The 21,243-nt window shown below is 38.5% G+C and overlaps 1 protein-coding gene and 1 long non-coding RNA gene across 6 annotated transcripts in view; one reads left to right on the top strand and one right to left on the bottom strand.

The window, feature by feature from the left end:
• The window catches only part of RASA1 (RAS p21 protein activator 1), a 46,694-nt gene extending 34,083 nt beyond the window's left edge, over window positions 1-12,611 (bottom strand). For all 5 annotated transcript variants that reach the window (XR_010353265.1, XR_010353264.1, XR_010353266.1 and 2 more), the window contains exons 1-4: window positions 12,038-12,611; window positions 2,182-2,331; window positions 796-931; window positions 244-314 (exon numbers count right to left, since the gene is read on the bottom strand). Coding sequence is in view for 2 of the 5 variants with exons in the window: in XM_064404423.1 (XP_064260493.1) it covers window positions 244-314; window positions 796-931; window positions 2,182-2,331; window positions 12,038-12,414 (734 nt within the window). In the remaining 3 variants the exon portion in view is untranslated. The remainder of the gene's footprint in view (window positions 1-243; window positions 315-795; window positions 932-2,181; window positions 2,332-12,037) is intronic.
• Window positions 12,612-12,688: 77 nt separating this feature from the next.
• Window positions 12,689-17,283, top strand: LOC135290495 (uncharacterized). The gene is made up of 3 exons (XR_010353267.1): window positions 12,689-12,809; window positions 14,089-14,253; window positions 17,031-17,283. It is a non-coding gene; the product is annotated as an uncharacterized LOC135290495 (long non-coding RNA).
• The last annotated feature ends 3,960 nt before the right edge of the window (window positions 17,284-21,243 follow it).

Below are 21,243 nucleotides of genomic sequence, written 5' to 3'. Positions count from 1 at the left end.
AATCATCACATTATGAATTTTAATTCTATGTACCTTTATGTACCTTCTGTTCAATTAATACAAATATACTAAGAACAAAATGTCTTATTCTTATTCCCAACCAAATAGAGAGATATCATCTGTTAAACGAACTATGTCAAGTTTAATATGGAACTGGAAAATACTTGCATACACCTACCTAAATTATTACTATTTGTCAATACTCTTGAGAATTTCATAGCTATTACTGTTACTCAAACATACCTTATTTCATCAGTTTCTGGCACTTTGGTGTAAGGCAGAATTGCTCGAACTCTTCTTCTGTCTTCCACAGGCTATAGTTTAAAAAAGAGCAATGTTTTTTTCTTTATACTTTGCACTGTATATTCTATACTGCAGAGTCTTCCTCCCCAGCCTTATGCTATTCTGAGGCAAAGAACACTGCCTTGCCAGTTTTACATTTCCAAAGCTCAAAACCACAGTCAGCTAGAAATATGTAATTTGTTGATTAAGAGCACTTACTTTAATTTTTTTGTTTTCACTTAGAGCAGAAATAATATCCAAAATTTTAACATTAAGAAACATCTTTATTCAGGTTTTGGGATTTGTTACAGTTGATATTTTGCAGTGCGTTTTTTTCATTTTAATTACTGCTGTTGTTTTAAGGATGCATTTTTATACTCCCTACAGTTCCACGTATGCCTATGCAAAACGACACGAAACTTTCTAAATTTTTTTTCCCAAAGAAAATTTTGAATAGTGATTAAAGTTACAAACATTTTAGTAAGTTAGTCTTAAGGATTTTTTTTTACTTGCCTCTGGAGGTGCTACTGGAAATAAGAGCTTTTCTCCTTTCAGCAAGCAGGACACGTGACTGTAATAACCAATCAGGTCTGAGAGTGAAGCAAAGCGACGCCCACCAATGTAATAGTCTCCACACATGGCAATAATCCTGTTAATAAAAAAAAAAACAGAAGCCTGACATTAGAAAAATTTTTGCTACCAATTTTTTTTGAAGAAAAGGAGATTAGGATAATTTTTCATTCTTAAAACACTGCCTAAATTCAGCAAAATATAGTGTTACAGACTCTCTGGAAACATGTAAATAAACCTAAGGATTATTTTAGCAAATATATTTTATGAGCCACCAGTTTTTTATCCAAAGAAAGTGCTGATTCACAGAAAAAGACAGTACATTTGTCAGAACTAAATAAAATTAAAAAAAAAAAAGAAGCGTGAACATCCTGGAAAACTGAAACAATGCATGACTACACAACCGCATTATTACTTGTATCATGCACAACACACACCTTTTATAATAGGCATAAAGTAGCAAAGGTCTTTAACAAATTACTACACTTCAAAACTATACCATGTAGAAAACAAACACCATCAAAAATTAGTCATTTTGTTACAGTTAGTTTAGCATCCATATCAAAAGTTAAGAAATTACTCTGGAATAATCAAAGTATCTCCTGAAACTCAATTAAAAAATTTGGTATCTAACGGGAAAAAGCTCACACAACCATTTCAGTAGTTAATGCATAATTTGAATTAAGCTGTTTCTCCCAAGATGTAATGCAAAATGCATACAAAGATGAATCTTCAGATATTAAGTCCAAGCTCATAAGCATATACCACTGCAACAGGAGTCAGAAAACAATGCTCAGGACATATGCTGAAAGCTGTTTCCAGCAAATCTTTCAATTAGTAAGCATATAATCTACTGGTGTTGTTTGCTTTGGGATTTTTTGTGGCTTCTTTTTGTTTGTTTGGGGTTTTTTTTTTTGTTTGGGGGGGGGTGTTTGTTTGTTGTGAGTGGGGCTTTTTCCCTCAAAATTAAGGAAGCAACCAGATCTGCTAGCACTTTAACTGTGCTAACTACAATCATTATTATGGAACAGACACAATCTCCTTCACTGACTAATGAAACCTGCATGGTACTTTAAATCTATTCAAACCACTTTAGACAAGCTTCTCTATCCATATATTTTTGGTTTCCTCACACTTCAGTTCTCCACCTTACAAAGTAATTTTTAAGTAGCATGATTTAAAACAATCAAATGCAAGTAAAAACCTGTACAATTAAAGCATTAAGAGTCAAAAATACTGCATTATAATACAATCATTGTTCACTTTATTGTGTTCTGAAACAAAAAGTAGATAGATCAAAATATTAAAAATAAAACACTTAATTCTCACCTAAAATGATTGACATTTGTTTTACTAAGGAATGAAAGCACAAATGAACCTGGTCTCCGATCACTCTCTCGAATAAGGTAACTTCCAGGTTTTCCTGCTTGTCGAAGACGTTCTTCTGCAATTGTTCTGTCAAGTTTTCCATGATACCACCTGAAAAAAAGTTACAATGGGTGTCCTTAGAACTTAAGGGTTTTGTTTACTTTCACAAAACAGACCCATGAAATAAAGAAAATCTTTCAGTCAAAACCCATGTAACTCCAAAACTTGGTCAATCACATTGTTACAATTTCAACCTCCTAGTTTACTTATTTCCAATAAACAGCATTTTCAACACAGCAGTTTTTCAGATAACCTACTTTTCCCAAGGAACAACCCTAAGAGGCAGAGGCTCTACACATATCATTGGTTTTATTTCCTCCCTGATTTTTTTACTTTAAAAAAACAGAAACTGAGGTGACTGACCTGACTTGGAAGACTATTGTATTTTAAGCCTACAAAGGTGTCAGTTCAGGCTCAGTATTTCAAAAGCACAAATGGAGAAGTGAATTCTATCAGACTGTTCCTCAGCTGACAGAGATGCAGCTGCAGCAAAGCCGGTAAAGAACTGGACAGCAGTCACCAGGCCACCACCCAGCCCCAAAATCACCTTTCCTAATCACAATGTGCACTCTCTCAATCAAAGGGAGTGTCAATACATGGCAAAACACAAATTGCAAAATATGACATAAGAAATCTTTAATCTACTGCTGCCATTCAAGCATTCAATCACCTATCTCAGTTTATTTACACAGCCTTTGTCAGAACACTTGTTCTACTTCAAATGATCAAGAATAACTTTTACAAGAAAGTAGTGATGGAGAGCAGTTTGCAAAGACAGTCATTGCTCTCATCACCTTCACCAAGCCACACCATGCTCCAGAGCTATATATTGCCATAACTCATTAGCTTCTCCACCTAATTTTGCTTCATTAAACCTTTAATTTTTTACATTCAGAAACAGTCAGCTTCAAAATAGCCAGTGTTTTAGACAATTAAAATCCTCCACCACTTCAGATCACATATGATTTAGTTTTAACAGTTCACAGACTGTTTTGTAACATTCACAAACATGCAATTTAAAAGATACGTAAATGATCTCTTGAACTAATATATGCAAAAAAAAAAAAATTTCACAGCATACAGCTTCAAAAAAATGAAAAAAAAATAAAAGCTGAGTTCTTGATAAAATCTGAACATAAGCAATTTTTTTTCCTACAAAATGGAAACAAAAGCTTTGAGAGCTTTTATCAGAACAGAACCTTGATAAACCAAACCAAAAAACACCATTTCACCAGTAGGAGCAGCATAAGCATAAATACAGTTTAACCTGACAGAACTGGGTACTTGCTGGTATTGCTCCCCTTTACTTCTCTTCCTCACCCTGATCAAAACAACCTAAACCAGTAGAAGCACTGTCGTGTCTGTACAACATTGAAAACTTGAAAGTGCTGCAGGCCTAGTTATATTAGCAAGAGCCTGTGTCATTCCATTCCAGAGCAAAGCAGCTTCATGAACAGAAACCTGTTGTTCAAAGACAGTCCACAAAGTGGTCACACCTTCCGGACGAGGGGAGTCTTTTAGGAAATGAAGCAAAATTAAGACAGTTGATTATAAAGTCAATTATAGGATGAAATATTCTGTGTGTCAGTGTGCACAGCACAGCTGAAACCTGAGTGAGTTTGCTCCCAACACGTCACAACAGGGCATTGCCTTCTTGGATAGACTGACTTTTGTGAGTATTGTGTCTGTCCGAAACCTCCCTCATTTTGTGCCTCTCAATCATCATGAAAGCCAAGACCACTGGGAAACGGAAAAGATCCTGTTCTGAAAATCCAGGTCTGTCTGGTCCACCAAGCCAGATTATCGCCTACGGGTGTATTTGCTCAACTCATGGAACACTGCACCCAAGAAGAGGCAGTGTGCTCTCCTTCGCCTGCACCACCTAGCAACGCTAGTGCTGGAATTTCTCCACCCTTCTGACTTGGCTGGACTTTCTCTCTGGAATGACCTTCCTGGAGGTCACCACTAAAAGACCCTCCATTCACCGTACATCAACCACCGTGACAGACGGACTGAGATGGGAGAAGATTCTCCCCTCAAGGACTGAGACATGCGACCCCTACATGGAAAAGCTCCCCTCTTCTTCCCAAAAGGACTGAGACTGAAATCCCTACCGCAGGGTGAGGGAAGGCATGCGTGGGGACCACAGCAAGTTTTGCAAGCAACCACTGGACCGAGAAGACAATGGTTCTTGCCTACAACATCTGCTGCTGATGACACCTGATGGACTCTTTGTACCCTTTATCAATAGACTATTTTGAAATTCCCCCATTTCAAAAGGACTATAAAAAAGGTTAGAGCTGACTAATACCCTTGAGATCTCCCCTGATGTGAAGACAACAGGCTCTTCATCGACCGGACTTCGAGGGACTTTGTCATCCGCACGTCTGGTAGCTATACACCTCCTTGCCTTTCCTCTCTTCTTTTCCTTATTCTTTCCCTTTTCTCCATTCCCCCTTCTCTCTAACACATCTTTGCTGTGGCTATTCAATAAAAGTATATCTGTTTTGATTTTACTGCAAATCCCCTTGTCATGTCAGTGTTTGCACGCTGAGATCAGTGAAAAAGAACCTTCACGAATCACGTCCTTAGGACGGATCGTGTCAAGTATATAACTCCTCCCTCAGAGACCCAATAAACTTCCCTGATGAAGAAACAAACATTCCATTTCATGAAATCTCTTTTAGACTAATAACAGGTTCACTGAGCTTTTATTTGTTCCTATTTATCACCCACTTGAGGAAAATAATCTTAATTCTATTGAGAGATACATTGCATTAAAATGTCAAATTTAAAGAAAGGCACAATTTCACAATGAAGAAGTGGGAGTCTTAGTATAAATTCAAATTACAAAAAAATAAATTACAGAATAAACAGAAAGACAGGATCATATGCAAATAAAATAATTTTTCTGTAAGGGACCAGGATTTCTAACAACAGCACAGATTTAGGTGCCCCAATTCTCAGTCCAGAAGCTTCAAACAAAAAATACACTCTCCTTGCTGGTGATGGTAATATATATACTGGTATATGCCACATATTGAAGATCATATCTGAACATCACTGAACAGACTATATTTTGTCCCATTCAACATTTTTATATCAAGTGTATCAGAAGACATTTATTACCTGGTAAACCATTTAAGGAAAGGTTTGTTTTCTGAAATAAAAATATTAAGTTAACTTCTGAGTGCAATTAAATTCAGTGAGCTCACATATAAAATGTTAACTTCAGATGGCAAAAAACCACGGTATTTTACAGCTCACTCTGCATTAGTGTAATGTACCAAATTACTCTATAGTATTAGCCGCAGAAATAAATATTAACGCTAAATTTAAAACAAACGACAGTAAAGCAGTCAATATTGAGCCATGATAAGAGAAAACAGCTCAACTGATATCATCAGGAAACCTCTGTATTTTTTATACATCTTTAAAAAAACAGGATACACAATTAAGTGCAAACTCTAGTATAATATCTTTAGAGTATGCAAAATGGTTATCAAGAAATAACTGCATTTTTTCACAGAGCAGAGTTTCATCAATACATAAAAACAGTTTATTCACGTAACATACAATCTCGGACCACTGAAAGATATCATTGTCAAAATCAATGTCTTATAACCCATCCTACTATCACCAGTTTTCAGTATTATAGAGAGATACATTCTGCAACTTCCTATCATAATCTTCAAGGACTTTGATAGCAAACAGTAAACACTGTTTTGTAAAACTGCAGTACTCAATCTCATTTAAGGGTATTGACTAATCTAACGAGCACTACGGAAAGATTTTAAGATCTCTTATGCTGCATTACAAAGGAAGATCCATCCAATAGTCAGTGCTATCCAAAGAAAGCACAACAGAAATGAGTAAACTACAGAGCTAGCCATACTCCTAATTTCATCAGAGAATAGCGCACAGAATACTCTGAAGGATATAAACAGCCTACCATCATTTCTGAAATGAAATAAAGTAACCCCCAGATCCTTTGGTTTTAACCTCCAATCAGGTAGTTGAGTGAAGCCTGATTATTTCTGCAAAAACAAGAAACCACCTCTCTGAGTTTTCTATGTCAAGACTTACAACTTAAATATTTTGCAATCAAAACAGTTTCAAGTTTATTCTTTTCAGTCCAAAGCAGTGCCAACCAGAGATTCTTAATTGATGCAAAAGGAATTGCTATGTATGATGTACTGTAAGTCTGATGAAAGGAATTAAAGTTTGGATGGGAAGCTATTACACTAAAAACCTGCTTAGCTAGTTGCCAAATGAATGTGACTTGCAAGTGCTTACACTCAAAACTCTAACTTGCTACTACTTAGATGTACATCCTCCATCAGTGCCAAAGACAAGGTCCATATAATTTCTCATCAGTCACCTCTGCTTGTTTTCCTGATCCTACCTAGGAACACTTCTGTATTTCTAAAATTACCTTCGTATTTTTCTAAATGCTGACAATCCACTCCTTTCATTGTGTTTTAAGCAAACATAATTCATTTGCATTCTGAATCACAGCTAGTACTCTAACAATGCAGTTGCTGTTATAACATGCATAGAGAGTAAGTAGCCTTACAAACATATGTCATGAAATTATTTAACTATAAAATGTCCTATCAGTTACACATCGCAATTCAGGTGTTTTTTTTCTGTGACTACCTGCTTAACTTGCCTGCTTTAAGAAACCTGTGTAATTGTTCATTATTTTGCTTCCAAGAGAATACCAGTAAAAGGTTTCCATTTTTCAGAAAACTGCCAAAACTGTTCATAAAAATACTCCCATCTGCCAGTTTATTTCAAAAGCAGTATGTTCAAAACTCCAATCTTATCTATTACAATTTAATTACAGCATGCAGACATGCATGCAGACAGAACAAAGACAACAACATCACAAAGAGCCTCTACATCCACACAAGCAACATACAGGTGTGCAGAAGAATGGTGCCTATACCACCACGCTGAGTGGCTGACAACCATATGTCACATCATGAACCACATGGAATGAGCTGCACTGCAGTTAGAGCTGCGGCCTCCGGCCTCCGGTCCACACACAAACAAGAGATTTTTCCATGCTCCATGGAAGATGCTGGCTAGTCACACCAGCCCCATTAGGCCCAGCCAGCCCTTTCTACTGTGAGGACGGATGCACTCAGCAAGTTCACAGTACAGCTACATGGTTTCTGGTCCCTAACACAGCCCCAATACCACAAGGCCTGTGCAAGGAACAAGCCATTCACAAAGAGGTAAAGAGATGGTGAATTTACTATATGGAAGGAGGCAGCTGCTATTAGTGTGGAAGCATGTCACATTGTACAACTAAATCTTTATTTACATATTTCCTTTTTACATGTGGGAAAAGCAAGTGTGAAGTTTTGCCACACAGGCACGCTGCTGGCTTTGTTCATATCCTCATGCCCACATGCTTCTCTGCAGAGCTGTTTTCCAGCTGTTTAGCCCCACCATGTGCTTAGGGTTACTACTCCCTAGTGCCAGAGCTCTGTGTTTCCTTTGTTTAACTACACAAGATCTCCCACAGCCTAATTCTTCAGCCTGTCCACTTCACTCTGGATGTCAGCACAACTACCTGGTGTTTCAGCTGCTCCTCTTTCAGTTTCGCATTATCTGTGAACTTGCTAAGGGTGCATGCACTCTGTCCAAGCAGGACACAGTATTGGATCCTGAAGGCACCCTAGGGAATACCCCCAGTAATTTGCCTCTATCTGGACTCTGAGCTACTCATCATCATGCTCTGTTCCCAGTCATTCAACCACTTTTCAATGCACCTCACGTCCTTTTACCTAATCTATACTCTGTAAGAAGAAGACTACTTCATAGTCTGTAAGAAGACTATGAAGACAATGTCAAGAGCCTTACTAAAGTTATGGTAAACTCTCTTCCTTTCTCCCCGAAACAATGACTACATCACAGAAGGCTCTTAGGTTGGTTAAGCACAATTTTCCCATTATAAATCCATGCTGATTACTCCTCATCACCTTCAGCATTAAATATGATTTAAAGATAAACTAATTTAATAACAGAAACCTTTTTCTGCTCTATTACTAACAAGACGGATAGAGCAGGTATTTTATATAAAAATAAAAACTATTAAAGACCGCCTTCAGTCTTTAAATATTGCATAAAAGTAAATAAAGCAGGTCAAGTGTATAAACTCTGTCAAGCACTGAACATTTTACTAGTACTGACCATACTCTGGAGGGACACTGAGGAATCAACCCTGCAATACTTAAGTGCAGCACAAAGACTATGTTAAAACAAGATGCCTTCTCCTCCCTTCTACTATGCCTATCAACAAGACATATCACAAGATGCTTATTTTTTTGGCGGAGAAAGATATGAAAGAAATGGGAAAACTATTATGGGAATTTTACAAATGTATGCTTGAACCAAAATATGGAGTCCTATTCTTAACAGACCTAAGCCTTCACTAGAAAATTTGTGTTCATCTTCCCTTCACAACCACAGAACATATAGACAAAAAAGCTTGAAAGAACACAGCACAGTATTACATTTCTCAATGGGGTAGGCTAGTAGATGAACTGTCAAAGTCCCACATTGGTATTATGGGACTCAATCAATGACACAAAATAAAAACTAAATAAAGAGCAGGTCAAGAAACCCTAGTTACTGTTTAAACGAAATTACATTATCTAATGTTAACTAGAAATACTGACTAAACTACTGAAAAGTCATCTTCAAACTTCTGGCTTCAAATGCTGTCCTACTTCTGGTTTTATTTCTCTGAAGTTTTCATTTACCTATGAACTAACACACTCAGTTTACTTACTGCTTCACTTGCTGTAGCAGGCTAGGTACAATGTTGTGTCACTGTGTTTAACCACTCATTTAAGACAGTACTTCTAACATCACACATCCAGCTGGAGCGGCCTAGAGTACACTACTCACCAACTTTTGAAAAATAAGGAGCGGCCTAGAGTACACTACTCACCAACTTTTGAAAAATAAGGTGTTGTCTTCCACACAACCGGAACTAATGAAGAAATTCATTATCTAATAAAGACAATATTCTATGCTAACTACATTAACTGCTAAACAAAGAAAGCTCATACACTAAAATCTATTGACATCACATTTCATTTTCTTTATACAGTACCTAACGGAACATGCCAACATTACTTCCTCATAGTTTGCAGTGCAACAGATTCATTCATTAGTCTGGAAAAAGGCCTTCTGCAATTATTCAGAAAAAAATATTTTGATGAGTTACTGAAACAAATGCAGAACTCTCAGCTTGCCACCTTGAACACTCAAGTGAAGATACTAGAACTTCACTCTACAATCAGGCAGAAAAATGGTCTACTTTAATGCAATCCATTCTTATTTAATATTTCTCTACCTGTCTTCATCTTCAGTGCTTTTTCTTATGCTGCCTGAACAAGCTCCAAGAGTGACTGTAAGAATACATCTGCTTTGGGCAAGATTTGTTTTAACCAGAGAGTATTTTGACAGCCTATTTCATTTTGTGTGGTTGATCACTTTCAGATTCCAACTGATTTCCATTTCAAACTAATAAGCACTACTCAAAAAACACTATATGAAAATGCCAGTTTTGCTGCAATACTGGAATGGCTCCTGCCACATTAATGCAACACTAGGACAGAAAATGATTTTGTCAACTAAGATTTTAAATCAAATATATAACAGAATCAGCATTTATTCATTCATTAAATCCAAAGGCATTTCCTTATGCTATTTGAACCTCTGTCACTGAGCCCTGCAAACAGGACAGAAAGCAAGGGGAAAAATGACCTAAACAAATACAGTTGCCCACTTTATTCCCTAACATCCTGCGCATCCCACCTAGCATTAAGCTGCAACATAAACACACCACTGCTGCACTGCATAAAAATGAAAACGCACACGCTGAATAGACAAGCCCCAAGTTAGTTTCACTCCAGATCAAAGATTTAAAAAAATCAATCCAACTGGGGGATTCTGAGTTTGTGAATAAAGAGAAGGGATTATATGCTAGTATCCTTCCACTGCTTGAATATTGAAAATACACACTAATAGAAGACATATTCCCCAGATCTCCCTGAGCAAACTATATTTACAACATCCTTACGGGAAGTTCAGAACCTGCAGGTGCTTCATTTCCCATCTCTCTTGTATTAATTACTACAAAAGCCAGAATGCCAACTTTACACCATTTAAAAGAATACTCGTGTTTAAAAAAGCATTTGTAACATCTTTACAGCCTAAAAATTGGAAGACTAGGAACTCATATTGTGTCTGGTTTGTGTTTGAGCTTCTTTGTTTGCTTTGGGCTTGTTTTTTTAATTTGCAAAACAAGTTCGGAGAAGTTTGTTATAGAAGCTATTATAATTTTATGTCCTACTTAAAATGACAATGGCTCCTGAAATCCTAAGAGTATGTAACATAATGCCAAAGTTAACTCTGTCAGTCAAGTTATGACAGAATATAAAGAATGAATCAAATATTTCACACAGATTTTTAGGTTAACTTTCTGAGCTATCTATATATATATCTTTAAATACAACTGTATGTTACTCCCTAAATTATCCACTACACACAAGAACAACATATTTATAGAAATTATACAAATGAAAAAATATAAGCTTCTGAAACCATTTCATTTTGGGGAGAATATTATAAGGATATGGAAGAAAGGTTTATTTTCTATTCTAACACACTCCTTGGAAGTGCTTTGAGTAAACCTCCAGATTTTCTACAGTGAAATCCAAAGGTTGTATTTAGAGTACTTACTAATTACATGGACTCTATATAATATTATCTGATCTTATGTTTCACACAACTTAAACAAAGAACTAGTCTGCCTCTAGTGGAACATTCTTTCTATTACCAGCACTAAAGGAATCCAAATTAACCCGATGTACGGATAAATACAATAAAACCTAACTATAAGTCTACAGTTTATTCCAAGTGTCTCCTCTCTCCAAGCATAACCTACATAAAAACAACTTTAAATTGGCTGAGCAGCAAGGCAGTTAAAACATTTATAAAAATATCCCTCTGTTAACACTTTTAAAATTAGAAATTATTTTAATTCCTTTTAAATTCATGATTCAAGACTGCCTGAATTTTCAAAAAGATTCAACAAGTGGGCATTACTTTGGCTGTTTCTATATGAAATGGAAAAGATAAGTTGTTTGGAAAAGATAAGTTTTTTTCAGCAGAAAGCAATGCAATAGAAAATGATGACATGGCAGATAAAGTCTTTTACACCATGGACAGTTTTTTTTACTCTATTTACATAAATTAAGTTTATGACTCTACCGAGTAGGGGCTACTAGCGACTGAAAAAGTCTTCCCCAACAATTAGTTTAAACCACAACCGGAATAGTTCACTGTTCCCGGCAGCCTCTGCAGTAGTGCTACGAAAACTTACAAAAAACTAATTCAGCCGCCTTTTTCCCGTGAGCTGACCCCACCCAGTACCGGAGGGGGAGGACCAGCTCCCCCTCAAGTGGAAGGAGTACGACCTCCCTGCTGCCGCCGCTCACTGTCCCGACTTACGGCAGGGCTGCGCTCCACAGGCCCCGGGCACTGTCCTCGTGAAGCAAACTTCCTGCTGGAACGGAAGCGGAGGAGGGAGGGAAGGTGAAGAGGTGGGACGCAAACCTTCTGCGAGACTTCCAGCCGAGTTTGACACACACTCTCCCCGGCTAGCGGTGGGGGCCCGACCGCGCGGTACCCACTCCCCACAGGGATTGAGGCGGGTGCGGTGGGTACTCACTGATTAGTGGGGGGCGCGTTGAGCGGAATGGCCACCTCCTCTTCCTCGTACTCCGGCCCGTCCAGTGAGTCTCCCTCGTCCACTGTCCCCAGCCCCCCGGCCAACGCCGGGGGGGGTGGCAGCGGAGGGAAGCCGGGATCGGCATTCCCAGCGGCCGCTGGAGGGGCTGGCCCCGGGCCCAGCTCCAGCAGCTCCAGAACTGAGCACAAATCCGGCCCGCCTGGGGGGCCGCCGCCGACCAGGAAGGGGCCTTGCGGCTCCGGCGCCCGACCACGGCACAAGACGGGGCAATGCCCCAGCTCCCCGGCCGCGGCTCCCGCTGTCCCGGCCACAACGCCCGAGCCGCCCTCCTCACCCGTGGCCTCGGCCGCCATCATGTTGAGCCTCGCCGGCGGCTTCACGCCGGGGAGGAGGTGACAAAGGGGCTCCGGGCCCCTGCCCCCACCGCGCCCCCCCTCCCCGACGCGGCAGGCAGCGGACCCGGAACGCAGCTAAAACTTCCCGGCGGCGACGGGCCGGGAACAATGCCCGGCTGGGCGGGGGCTGGACTGCTCCACAGGGCCCCGCACGGCTGCCTCGGCCCGCTGCCGCCTCAGGGAAGCGCCGCCCTCCCGGGGAGCTCCGCGCTTGCGCGGCACCTCTACGCTTGCGCGAGAGGCACGGCCTCGGCCGGGCTGTACTGGACTGCGGGCGTGGAGGGAGGCTGTTATACGGGCCCGGGAGACAAAGGGCTCGTTCCGCGGCCGAGGTGCTGGAAACGCGCGTGAGTAGGGTAGGATTCTCTAGTTCAACCCAACATGAGCACTGTAACTCTGAACCCGTATGATCCAGCGCCAGATCCAAATGCCATTTGAATAGTTCCAGGGATGATGACTTCATTTACCTCCCTAGGCAACCTGGTCCAATGCCTGACCACCCTAACAGTGAAGAAAAGCCACTGAGTGTCAGCTCAGCTTATTCTGTGTGATTCTGTGTAATCAGAATCTGCTCCGTCTCGGTTTGAAGCCGGTTCCCTGGCCCTGCCACTGCAGACAGTAGAAGAGACCAGTCCCCACCTCACTATGGCCTCTCTTCAAGTACTGATAGAACAAGTGGAAACAGTTTTATCAAGGGAGAATTAGACTGGATATTAGGAAAAAATATTTCACTGGAAGGGTGGTTAAGCACTGGAACAGGCTCCTGGGGAAACAGTGGACTTGCCATGGTTTCATGGTGGACCTGTCAGTGTTAGGTTGATGGTTAGATTCGATAATCTTGGTGGTATTTTCCAACATTAATGATTCTGATTAAATTCTAACAATAAATTTTAAAAATACATCCTGGTGGTACTGTTTACCTTGTAAGAACTGTGACTGTGTGTCTACTTTACTCTGTACTTCCCTGAAACTGTATTTTTGTCATGTTACTCAAGCTTGCAAGCTCTCAGTCCCACCTTATGCAAACCTATACCTACCTTCAACATCAACCATTTTTCTCCTCCTAAACTAAAGTGTTTATTTGGTACAACAACTTCGCTTCATACCTAAAGACGTTTGGGATTCAGAAGATGTCATGTGATTGCCATTACCAGGCAGTACAGTATGTAGATATTTTAGATATTTTTTTTTTCCTCACAGTGTTAAAAGAGCTTACAAATAGCAGCACACTTACACTTGCATGTTTCTCTACAGTTCTCCAAAGGCATCTAAACACCGAGGTTTTCAAATCTTTGTGTTACCCAAAAGTATTAAGTGAATTTTTCCTGAGGCCACTAAAACAAACTACTGCTTCCATTTTTGCAGCTCTCACGTTCTTTTTATCTACTGAAATTCTTTCATATCTTTCCTTCTGAGGGCAAACTCTGCTTCCAACTTACACTACTAAGACATGTGGAATTATGCTGGTTTTTATTATGAGTAGAAAAGTTGTCCTGTTTTTCAAGTTGCAGAGTTAACAAGTTAAACCAATTGCTGCTAAGTTAGAGTTTTAGCTATTTGTTGTTAATAACTTCGTGTTGTAATCACCTGTTGTTAATAGTTTTTTTCAATTACCTGTTGATGGTTGGAAATCAGCTCAAGTGTCTCCCAGCTGCTTCCTGGAGGATGACACCTGAGACTGCGGGCAGGAGTGACATCAGGGCTGGTATGCACATGAGGAAGCACCTCACCAAATCTTGCAAGAAAACCCCTAAAATAACGTGCCACCATGGAATTAAGAGATCTAAGTGATGTCTAAAGGTGAGGAACTGAATTCAGTATCCGCTAAGATCCTTTTTACCTTTCACCCTAACCCAAAAGGATGTTGGCTAGAAAGAGGACCTCAAATGTCAAACTGAAAAATCGGAATCTCCTGCTGCTCTTGTGAGGATGGGGGCCCCAGCTCTGCCTACATACCAGCAGACACAGCTGCATTCATCCTCCTCCTCCCTGTCACTCCTGCAGAGCAGCGACAGCATGGACGCGACCCATCGGTTCTCTCCACCCAAGCTGATTTTTAATAAAGGCATTAAAAAAGGAGAAAGATCTCCTGCCCTGTTTATTTCAGTTTTGTGCCCAGGATCACAGTGAAAAGAGAAGCTGGCTCTAGCCCTCAGTCTATATCATGATAATACACCCATTTACTGCTGGTTTTCTGCTTTAAGAAATTGTTATTTCAAGGAATATTGTAGGCTGCTCTCTCTGTGGATTTCCCTTTACTGCTTCTTGCTTCCCTCACAGATTTCTAAACAAAATAATTTTAACCTTGTCACTGTAGCAGTAGCAATAAGCCTAAATATAGAAATGCAGTGTTAATATTTTAAAGATTCCCTTTATGAGGCAAGCTTTTCTAAGTGCCTTCCAGGGAAGCAGCATGTGTGTGGGGACATGGGGATTGGACGGACAGCTGTGCTAAGAATTTTACTCAGGAGGGGGTAATGTGTCTGCAACACTCTTTCAGGAGGTTTATTTTGGTGAGAACAGTTTTAAATTTGAAAAGGATTCTGCAGAGAAAGAGTTCCTAGTAATATCAGCTGAGCTGTTATCTCTGTGTGCACCTGACATACCTTTTCTATTCACTTTACAAGCCAAATTGCCTATTTAGAATCATGAAATATCTCGGCTTGGAAGTGATCTATAAGGATCATTGAGTCCAACTCCCTGTTCCTCTCAGGACTACTCAAAACTACAGTTACAAGCCTTCATGGGACTTTTTCATAAATAGATGTTTTTTGATGAAGGGGCAAGCATAACGATATTTTTCTTGATACTTCTTGAGCTTCTGTAAATATGTCTTATTCTAAAATCCCTGGTATAAATGACACTAGGATAGTCAGTCCTTCATCCCTGCTGTGCTGGAATGGTGTCAGGCTAGATTCCCTGAAAAGTACATTTTCATGTTCTCTAGTTTGAGCTATGTTATAACATTTGAACATGTTATAATAGTACATATTGTGAGAATAGTGGCGATGGGGTGGGGCATTCCAGGCAGATGTATGCCTGATTAGGAGCTCAGGTGTTTGGGCTGGGGTTGTCACTGTTTTGTGTGGCATTGTGCAAGTAATTTCAGCAAGGTTATTCTTTCTCCATCAGTGAAATCTATTTCACAGATATGTCAGAGGATCAATTAGGTTTTTTTACAAAATTTGAAAGCTGTTAAACACCCTAATTATTAGGTGTAAAGCTACATAAAGTGGCTTTCAGTTATTAAAAGGGAAGGTGTTACTTTTATAGTAGATACAGATACCACAAAACATTCCTTTCACTCCTTATTTCCTGCTTCTCTCTTCTGCCTGAGCACAATTTATTTCTGCCTTTCTAAAGTTTTGTCCCATTTCAGAAATTAATAGCAGCACAGGAATTTCAGTCTTTCTGTCATAGGATGGAGTGATAAAAAAGCAGCTTTCCTGTACTGAAGAACCTGGAATGCTCCAACTATTCCAGTTCTTCCCCTTGTACTCCCACAGGTATAAAATTAACAGTTACAGAGAGTGTTGCTTCTCCCTACCTGCATAGCTGTCATGCTACATATATTGCTTTTCCACTTTTCGTACACTTGCCATGCTAGCAAGGAAGTTGTGGGTTATGGGGGCTGGGAGGAGACACAGCCAGGACAGGTAACCCTAACTGACTAAATGTGTATTCCAGAACATATGACATCATGCTCAATATATAGAGATAAGAGGAGAAGTGAGAACATTGGGAGTGATGACATTTTTTTTTCCCAAGTCACCGTTACATGTGATGGGGCCCTCTTTCCTGGAGATGGTTGAACAACTGTGTTCCCTTGGGAAGCAGTGGATTGATTCCTTGTTTTGCCTGTGAGCATGAGTTTTGCCTGTGGGCATGAGTTTTGCTTTCCCTCTTAAACTGTATCTCAGCCCATAAGTTTTCTGGATTTACCATTTCAATCCTCTCCCTAGTCCTACTGGTGGGGCAGTAAGCAAGCATCTGCTTAGGGCTTGGCTTCTGGCTGGGCTTTTAAACCATGATGCCCTGTCAACTCAACACCTCTTTAACTGTAGTAGCATAGAAAAAAGTGCTATATGATTGCTCTATCAGTTTTTTTAGTGGCTGTGATCTTTTTACTAAAATTCCATATTATTGTTTGTGTTTAAATGCAAGAGAAACCTTACTATTTATACTTAGCTATATTTATAATTTATGCCTTTATAAAAAGCGTGTTTGCATTCTCCCATGAGCCTGTGTATACTGACTCGAAATATAGATACACTGAACAATTATGTTAGGTTTTAAGAAACACTAAAATTATCCTCATCTTTGGAAGCTGATTTGTTATTGAGTTTTTGGTGTTTTTTTTCTGTATGAAGAAATTAAAAACTGAGTTGCAAAGGACAGCTTTTTTTTTTCAATTTTAAATGTGACGGTATTTGCATGTAATAATTTCCACGTTTAGTTAATTATGTCTAACTTCCATAAGGGTTCTCAGTAATGATGGAGCTTAGGTTTCTACAGTATATTTCTGGCTGTTGATGGACAAAAGTTACATGTTGACAAACATCTTCATGTTTTTGCAGCTGCTTAGGTATCCTTTGGATGGTGCTTCTACAGAAGCTAGGGAAAGGCAAACACATTATAAGAATGAACAAACAGGAAAATATAACTACACTCTTAATACCTACAGAACTTCCTCTGAGAACAGTGATGTAACCTGCGCAGGATAAACCCAGCTGTTGCATGGAGGACTGTCTTTCATTTCAAATTTGGCTAATTTTTTGTGCTGTTTACTCTGAACTCTTTAAATAAACAATTAATAACACCGTTGAAGAATGCATCAGTCTCATAATTTCAATAAAATAATTTCTCAGTTTGTGGTTATTCATTCCAATGACTTAATATAAAGAGTCTACCTATATTTTGTATTTAAATAAAGAATATTTCTGTCAGGCATAGCTATATGTATAACATATAAAAATCAACAAAATTCTTTAATGCATGTATTAATCATATTCTATCTTGATGGTAGAAATTTATGTCCTGCTTAATAGAACAATTAAAGAGTAAAACTCTAGATGTAGATGCAATAAAATGTAGTGTAATATATAAACTATAGATTGGTCTTTTCAAGGAGTGTTTATATAACGAAGCTTATAAAATTATAATAGTGGAAGTTATTTTGAATTTAAAATTTTCATGTAAGTTTCCGGGGGGAAAAAATTAATGTCATTTACCAGGAAAAAAAAATCTTTTTGACCTACATTTTTAAATTACTGTCTCTATGAATTGTGTTACTGAAAACTGAAAAGTAAGGAGAGAAAATACTGATTCATGTAACAGACTTTTTTTATCTAAGGTGTAGCTAGATCTAATTTCCTGGACATCAGATCTATATGAAGCCAATTAAATTTTAAAATGTCTGCTCATGTGGTGCCATCAAATTTTCTGTATGCACTTACTGACTGTACAGAAACTAGTATTTGCATGTGAGACTTACAAAATGTATTTGCAAAATTAGTAACTTTCTAAGGTCATATTTACACATCTAAACCATCCATTCTGAATATGTATGTATATATATATATTTCCTTATGTATATACTCACATGGAACAAGTTCCCTTATATTTTACTCTGGGATAGTTTAGGTGTCCTATTGTTCTATTTACACTTTATTTTCTACATGTCTTCCATCATGGGGTGATTTTTTCCATCAAGACATGTTTCTCAATTAGAAAGAAGAAATTAATTGTTAAAGTCCAATATGCTAACTCCAATTCTTAAAATTTTTGTTTTAGAATTCTATGACTTAAGACACTAAATCTAACTGCAAGATTTAATAGGTAAAAAGCTGTGATTTGTATTATGTAACTGCCCAGACACCTAAACTTCTTGACCTTATAATGTGTTAATTTAAACATTTACTTCTCACATAGTCTATTTATCACTTTTTCCATTACTATTGTGTTTTTTCTTGTGATAGAATTTACTTGTATGAAACAATTTGTTTAAGCTGGTTGTATTTCTGTTGTTGATTTTGAAATCACTTCCAGAAGATGAAACTACTAGGAGTAGGAACATATGTAGTCTATATTTTTGAGGAGTGATGTAACTCATTCTAGAATAACCTAAACATACTTACACAGTGATTATTCAATTTTAACTTACTGTGGATTGAATTCTAAAAGGTATTAAACAATTAAACTAGCTGTCATTTCACTGTTCTATTTAAATCCGAGGTACCTAAATATTTAATGGTGATAATACTTTGAAAGGTATAGAAGTATTATATATATGCTTCAATATAACATTCATGATGATTAGGAAAAAGGGGAAGTTCAAACATTGCATCTGATGTATGGCACCTGCTATATAGGGGCAATTATTGTAGCAGCAGTTAGCTACAAATAATACTAGTTTCATTTGACATTTAAATGGTAACTCATTAACACTGATGAAATTTAATCTAAGATTTTCCAAGATGTGCTGGGATATAGTTGTTCATTTGCTGCTTTTTCAGCAAAGCTTTGCAGCCTTCACTGATATTGCACAATTTGCAGGGATACCCATTTCCTCATAATGAGCAATGGCACAGATTTTTCTAACTTTATTTCTGTAAAACCATGAAAGATGAGCTGTTTGGAGAAGTATATCAATCACAGGGTATATAATATGAATACACGAGGCTTTGGCTGTATTTTGGAAATTGTACTGTGTAAACACCAGTATATGTGCTTATAACAGTAGCAGGTTTTAGCACAGTGAATAGAAAATTAGGGAAGACTAAATACTAGTATCCTTCTAACTAATGAGAAATTGCAGTGTACAAAAGGAATAGGCACATCTAGTCCCTACAGGAGACAGGCATAGGGCCACCATGATGGGAATAAAGGGTTCTGGCTTCAGCTTAAATTCATGCCAGATGGTGGTCAGCAATTCCCAGAGATACAAAGGCAGACTGGCAGATTTCAGACAAGGTTACAGTGCCTTTTGGATGGATTTAGAGCTGGCAGTGGTCTTCACTGGTCTTCACTATGTAGGTATTTGAGCCTACTGCTCCATCTTTTAAATCTGGTTTTCACTGTAGAGAGAGATCTGTCTACACCAGCAGATTAGCTCATGTTTCTTCTGCATAAAAGACAGCGTCCCTTCACACTCAGAAAGGATGCTTCTTAGTATTGGTGCTTCTGAGGTTTAGTGTATTAGGAGGGGAGTGGAGGACTGACAGATCACCTCCTATGGTACTAGTCTCAATTGGGCTTGCCTTTAAAGCCTGGGTATTCCATGCCTCAATTAAAGCATATAATTGAAAAAGTTATGGGCTTGTGTATGTGATTTACAGCAGTGCACATGATACTGTTCCAGTCTACAAATGAACTCGCATATCTGTAACTCACATTTCTTCTGGATAATGTATTCTTGTGGGAATGAAAATTTGCATCAACATAAATTTGTTTAGTTACATCTGTGCCAAACTATCTAGTAATTCTGCATTTGCCTTCCTCCTTTGCTTTCTCACTCTTCCATTCTACTGTCGAAACCAGCCAATCCACTTATTGGCATCACCTCTGTTTCCCAGGGAATAGAGTACCTGGACAAGAGGAATGCTGACATTATCTCCTTGTGTCAATACCAGCATTTGGCCATATTGACACAATATTCTGCCTTTTCTATCCCTCACTTTGGATGCCAGCATAGCAAGAATATACACTATTTTTTTAGAGCTTTACCACGCCTCATCACCTAACTTAAGATTATGGATATGAGACTCTAGGAAGAAATTAAAGTAAATCCTACCTCTCAGGTACAGAAAATATGGCATATTTGAGAGTAATATCATGTCAGTGGAGAAGCAAGGTCTCACATTAATTGATCTGCAGTGCTATAATGAGAGTACTGTACCAACAATTCCATAAGCAGCAATATGAAAACTTTATTATCAGTGTAACATCAAGAGTCTTACACGTTGCCAACTGCTTAAGATCTTAAATTGCTGAGACTCATTGAAAAACAGCAATCCTGTTAACATAGACTTTAATCCAGCCACAGGGTACAAGATACCATGTTTAAGATGTAAAAATTGCTATATTAAAGTAGTAGGAACTGCCAATCTTCATCTTGCTTTCTCAAATACCTTCCAGGGTAATAGCAATTTGTATGAAGGGCCAAGATGCCCACACCTGGAAGGAGGGTTGCTCAGATGTGTCATGAAACCCATTTTCACACTTTCTTCCATTGGAAGAGGAAGGGAGATGGGAAACATGTTCTCTTAGTTTTATTTTTGTAGCTTTGCTTGTGTATGTTGTATCTTCAGTTGGTTTTTTTTTTTTTTTCATGTCTTCCTCTGCCTTCATGAAGAGTTACATTTTCCTTTGCTGTTTTGTTGCACAGATTAGCAAAATATCTTTTGATATTAAGAATAATGTATAATGATGAATTAAACAAGCCTCAAAAGGAAAACGTCTCTTAATGCAATACCATGCTGTAATTATTTTTAAATTGAAAGATAGCACTCAGAGACCTATGCCATCTTTCTGTATCCTTATTTTCAATGAAAAATAGCTCATCTATAATCAAGTGTATCCAATAGGCTGTATTCTGCCAATGGAGGTTATCTCGGAGATGAATGGTTCCACAGCATGCTTTAAAGTACACAGAAAGAGAGGAAGAAAGGGATGTACCCCTCAAATATTTAAAAACAAACCAAAGAACTGAACTACACAAATAGCATTCTGGGAAGACAGAAGTTGTACTAACATTCTCCAGACCCTTTAGTGTTATGGAAATTTAATATT

Source organism: Passer domesticus, chromosome Z (assembly GCF_036417665.1).
Source record: "Passer domesticus isolate bPasDom1 chromosome Z, bPasDom1.hap1, whole genome shotgun sequence".
Classification (NCBI taxonomy): domain Eukaryota; kingdom Metazoa; phylum Chordata; class Aves; order Passeriformes; family Passeridae; genus Passer; species Passer domesticus.
This window is presented reverse-complemented; position numbering and strand designations above follow the sequence as displayed.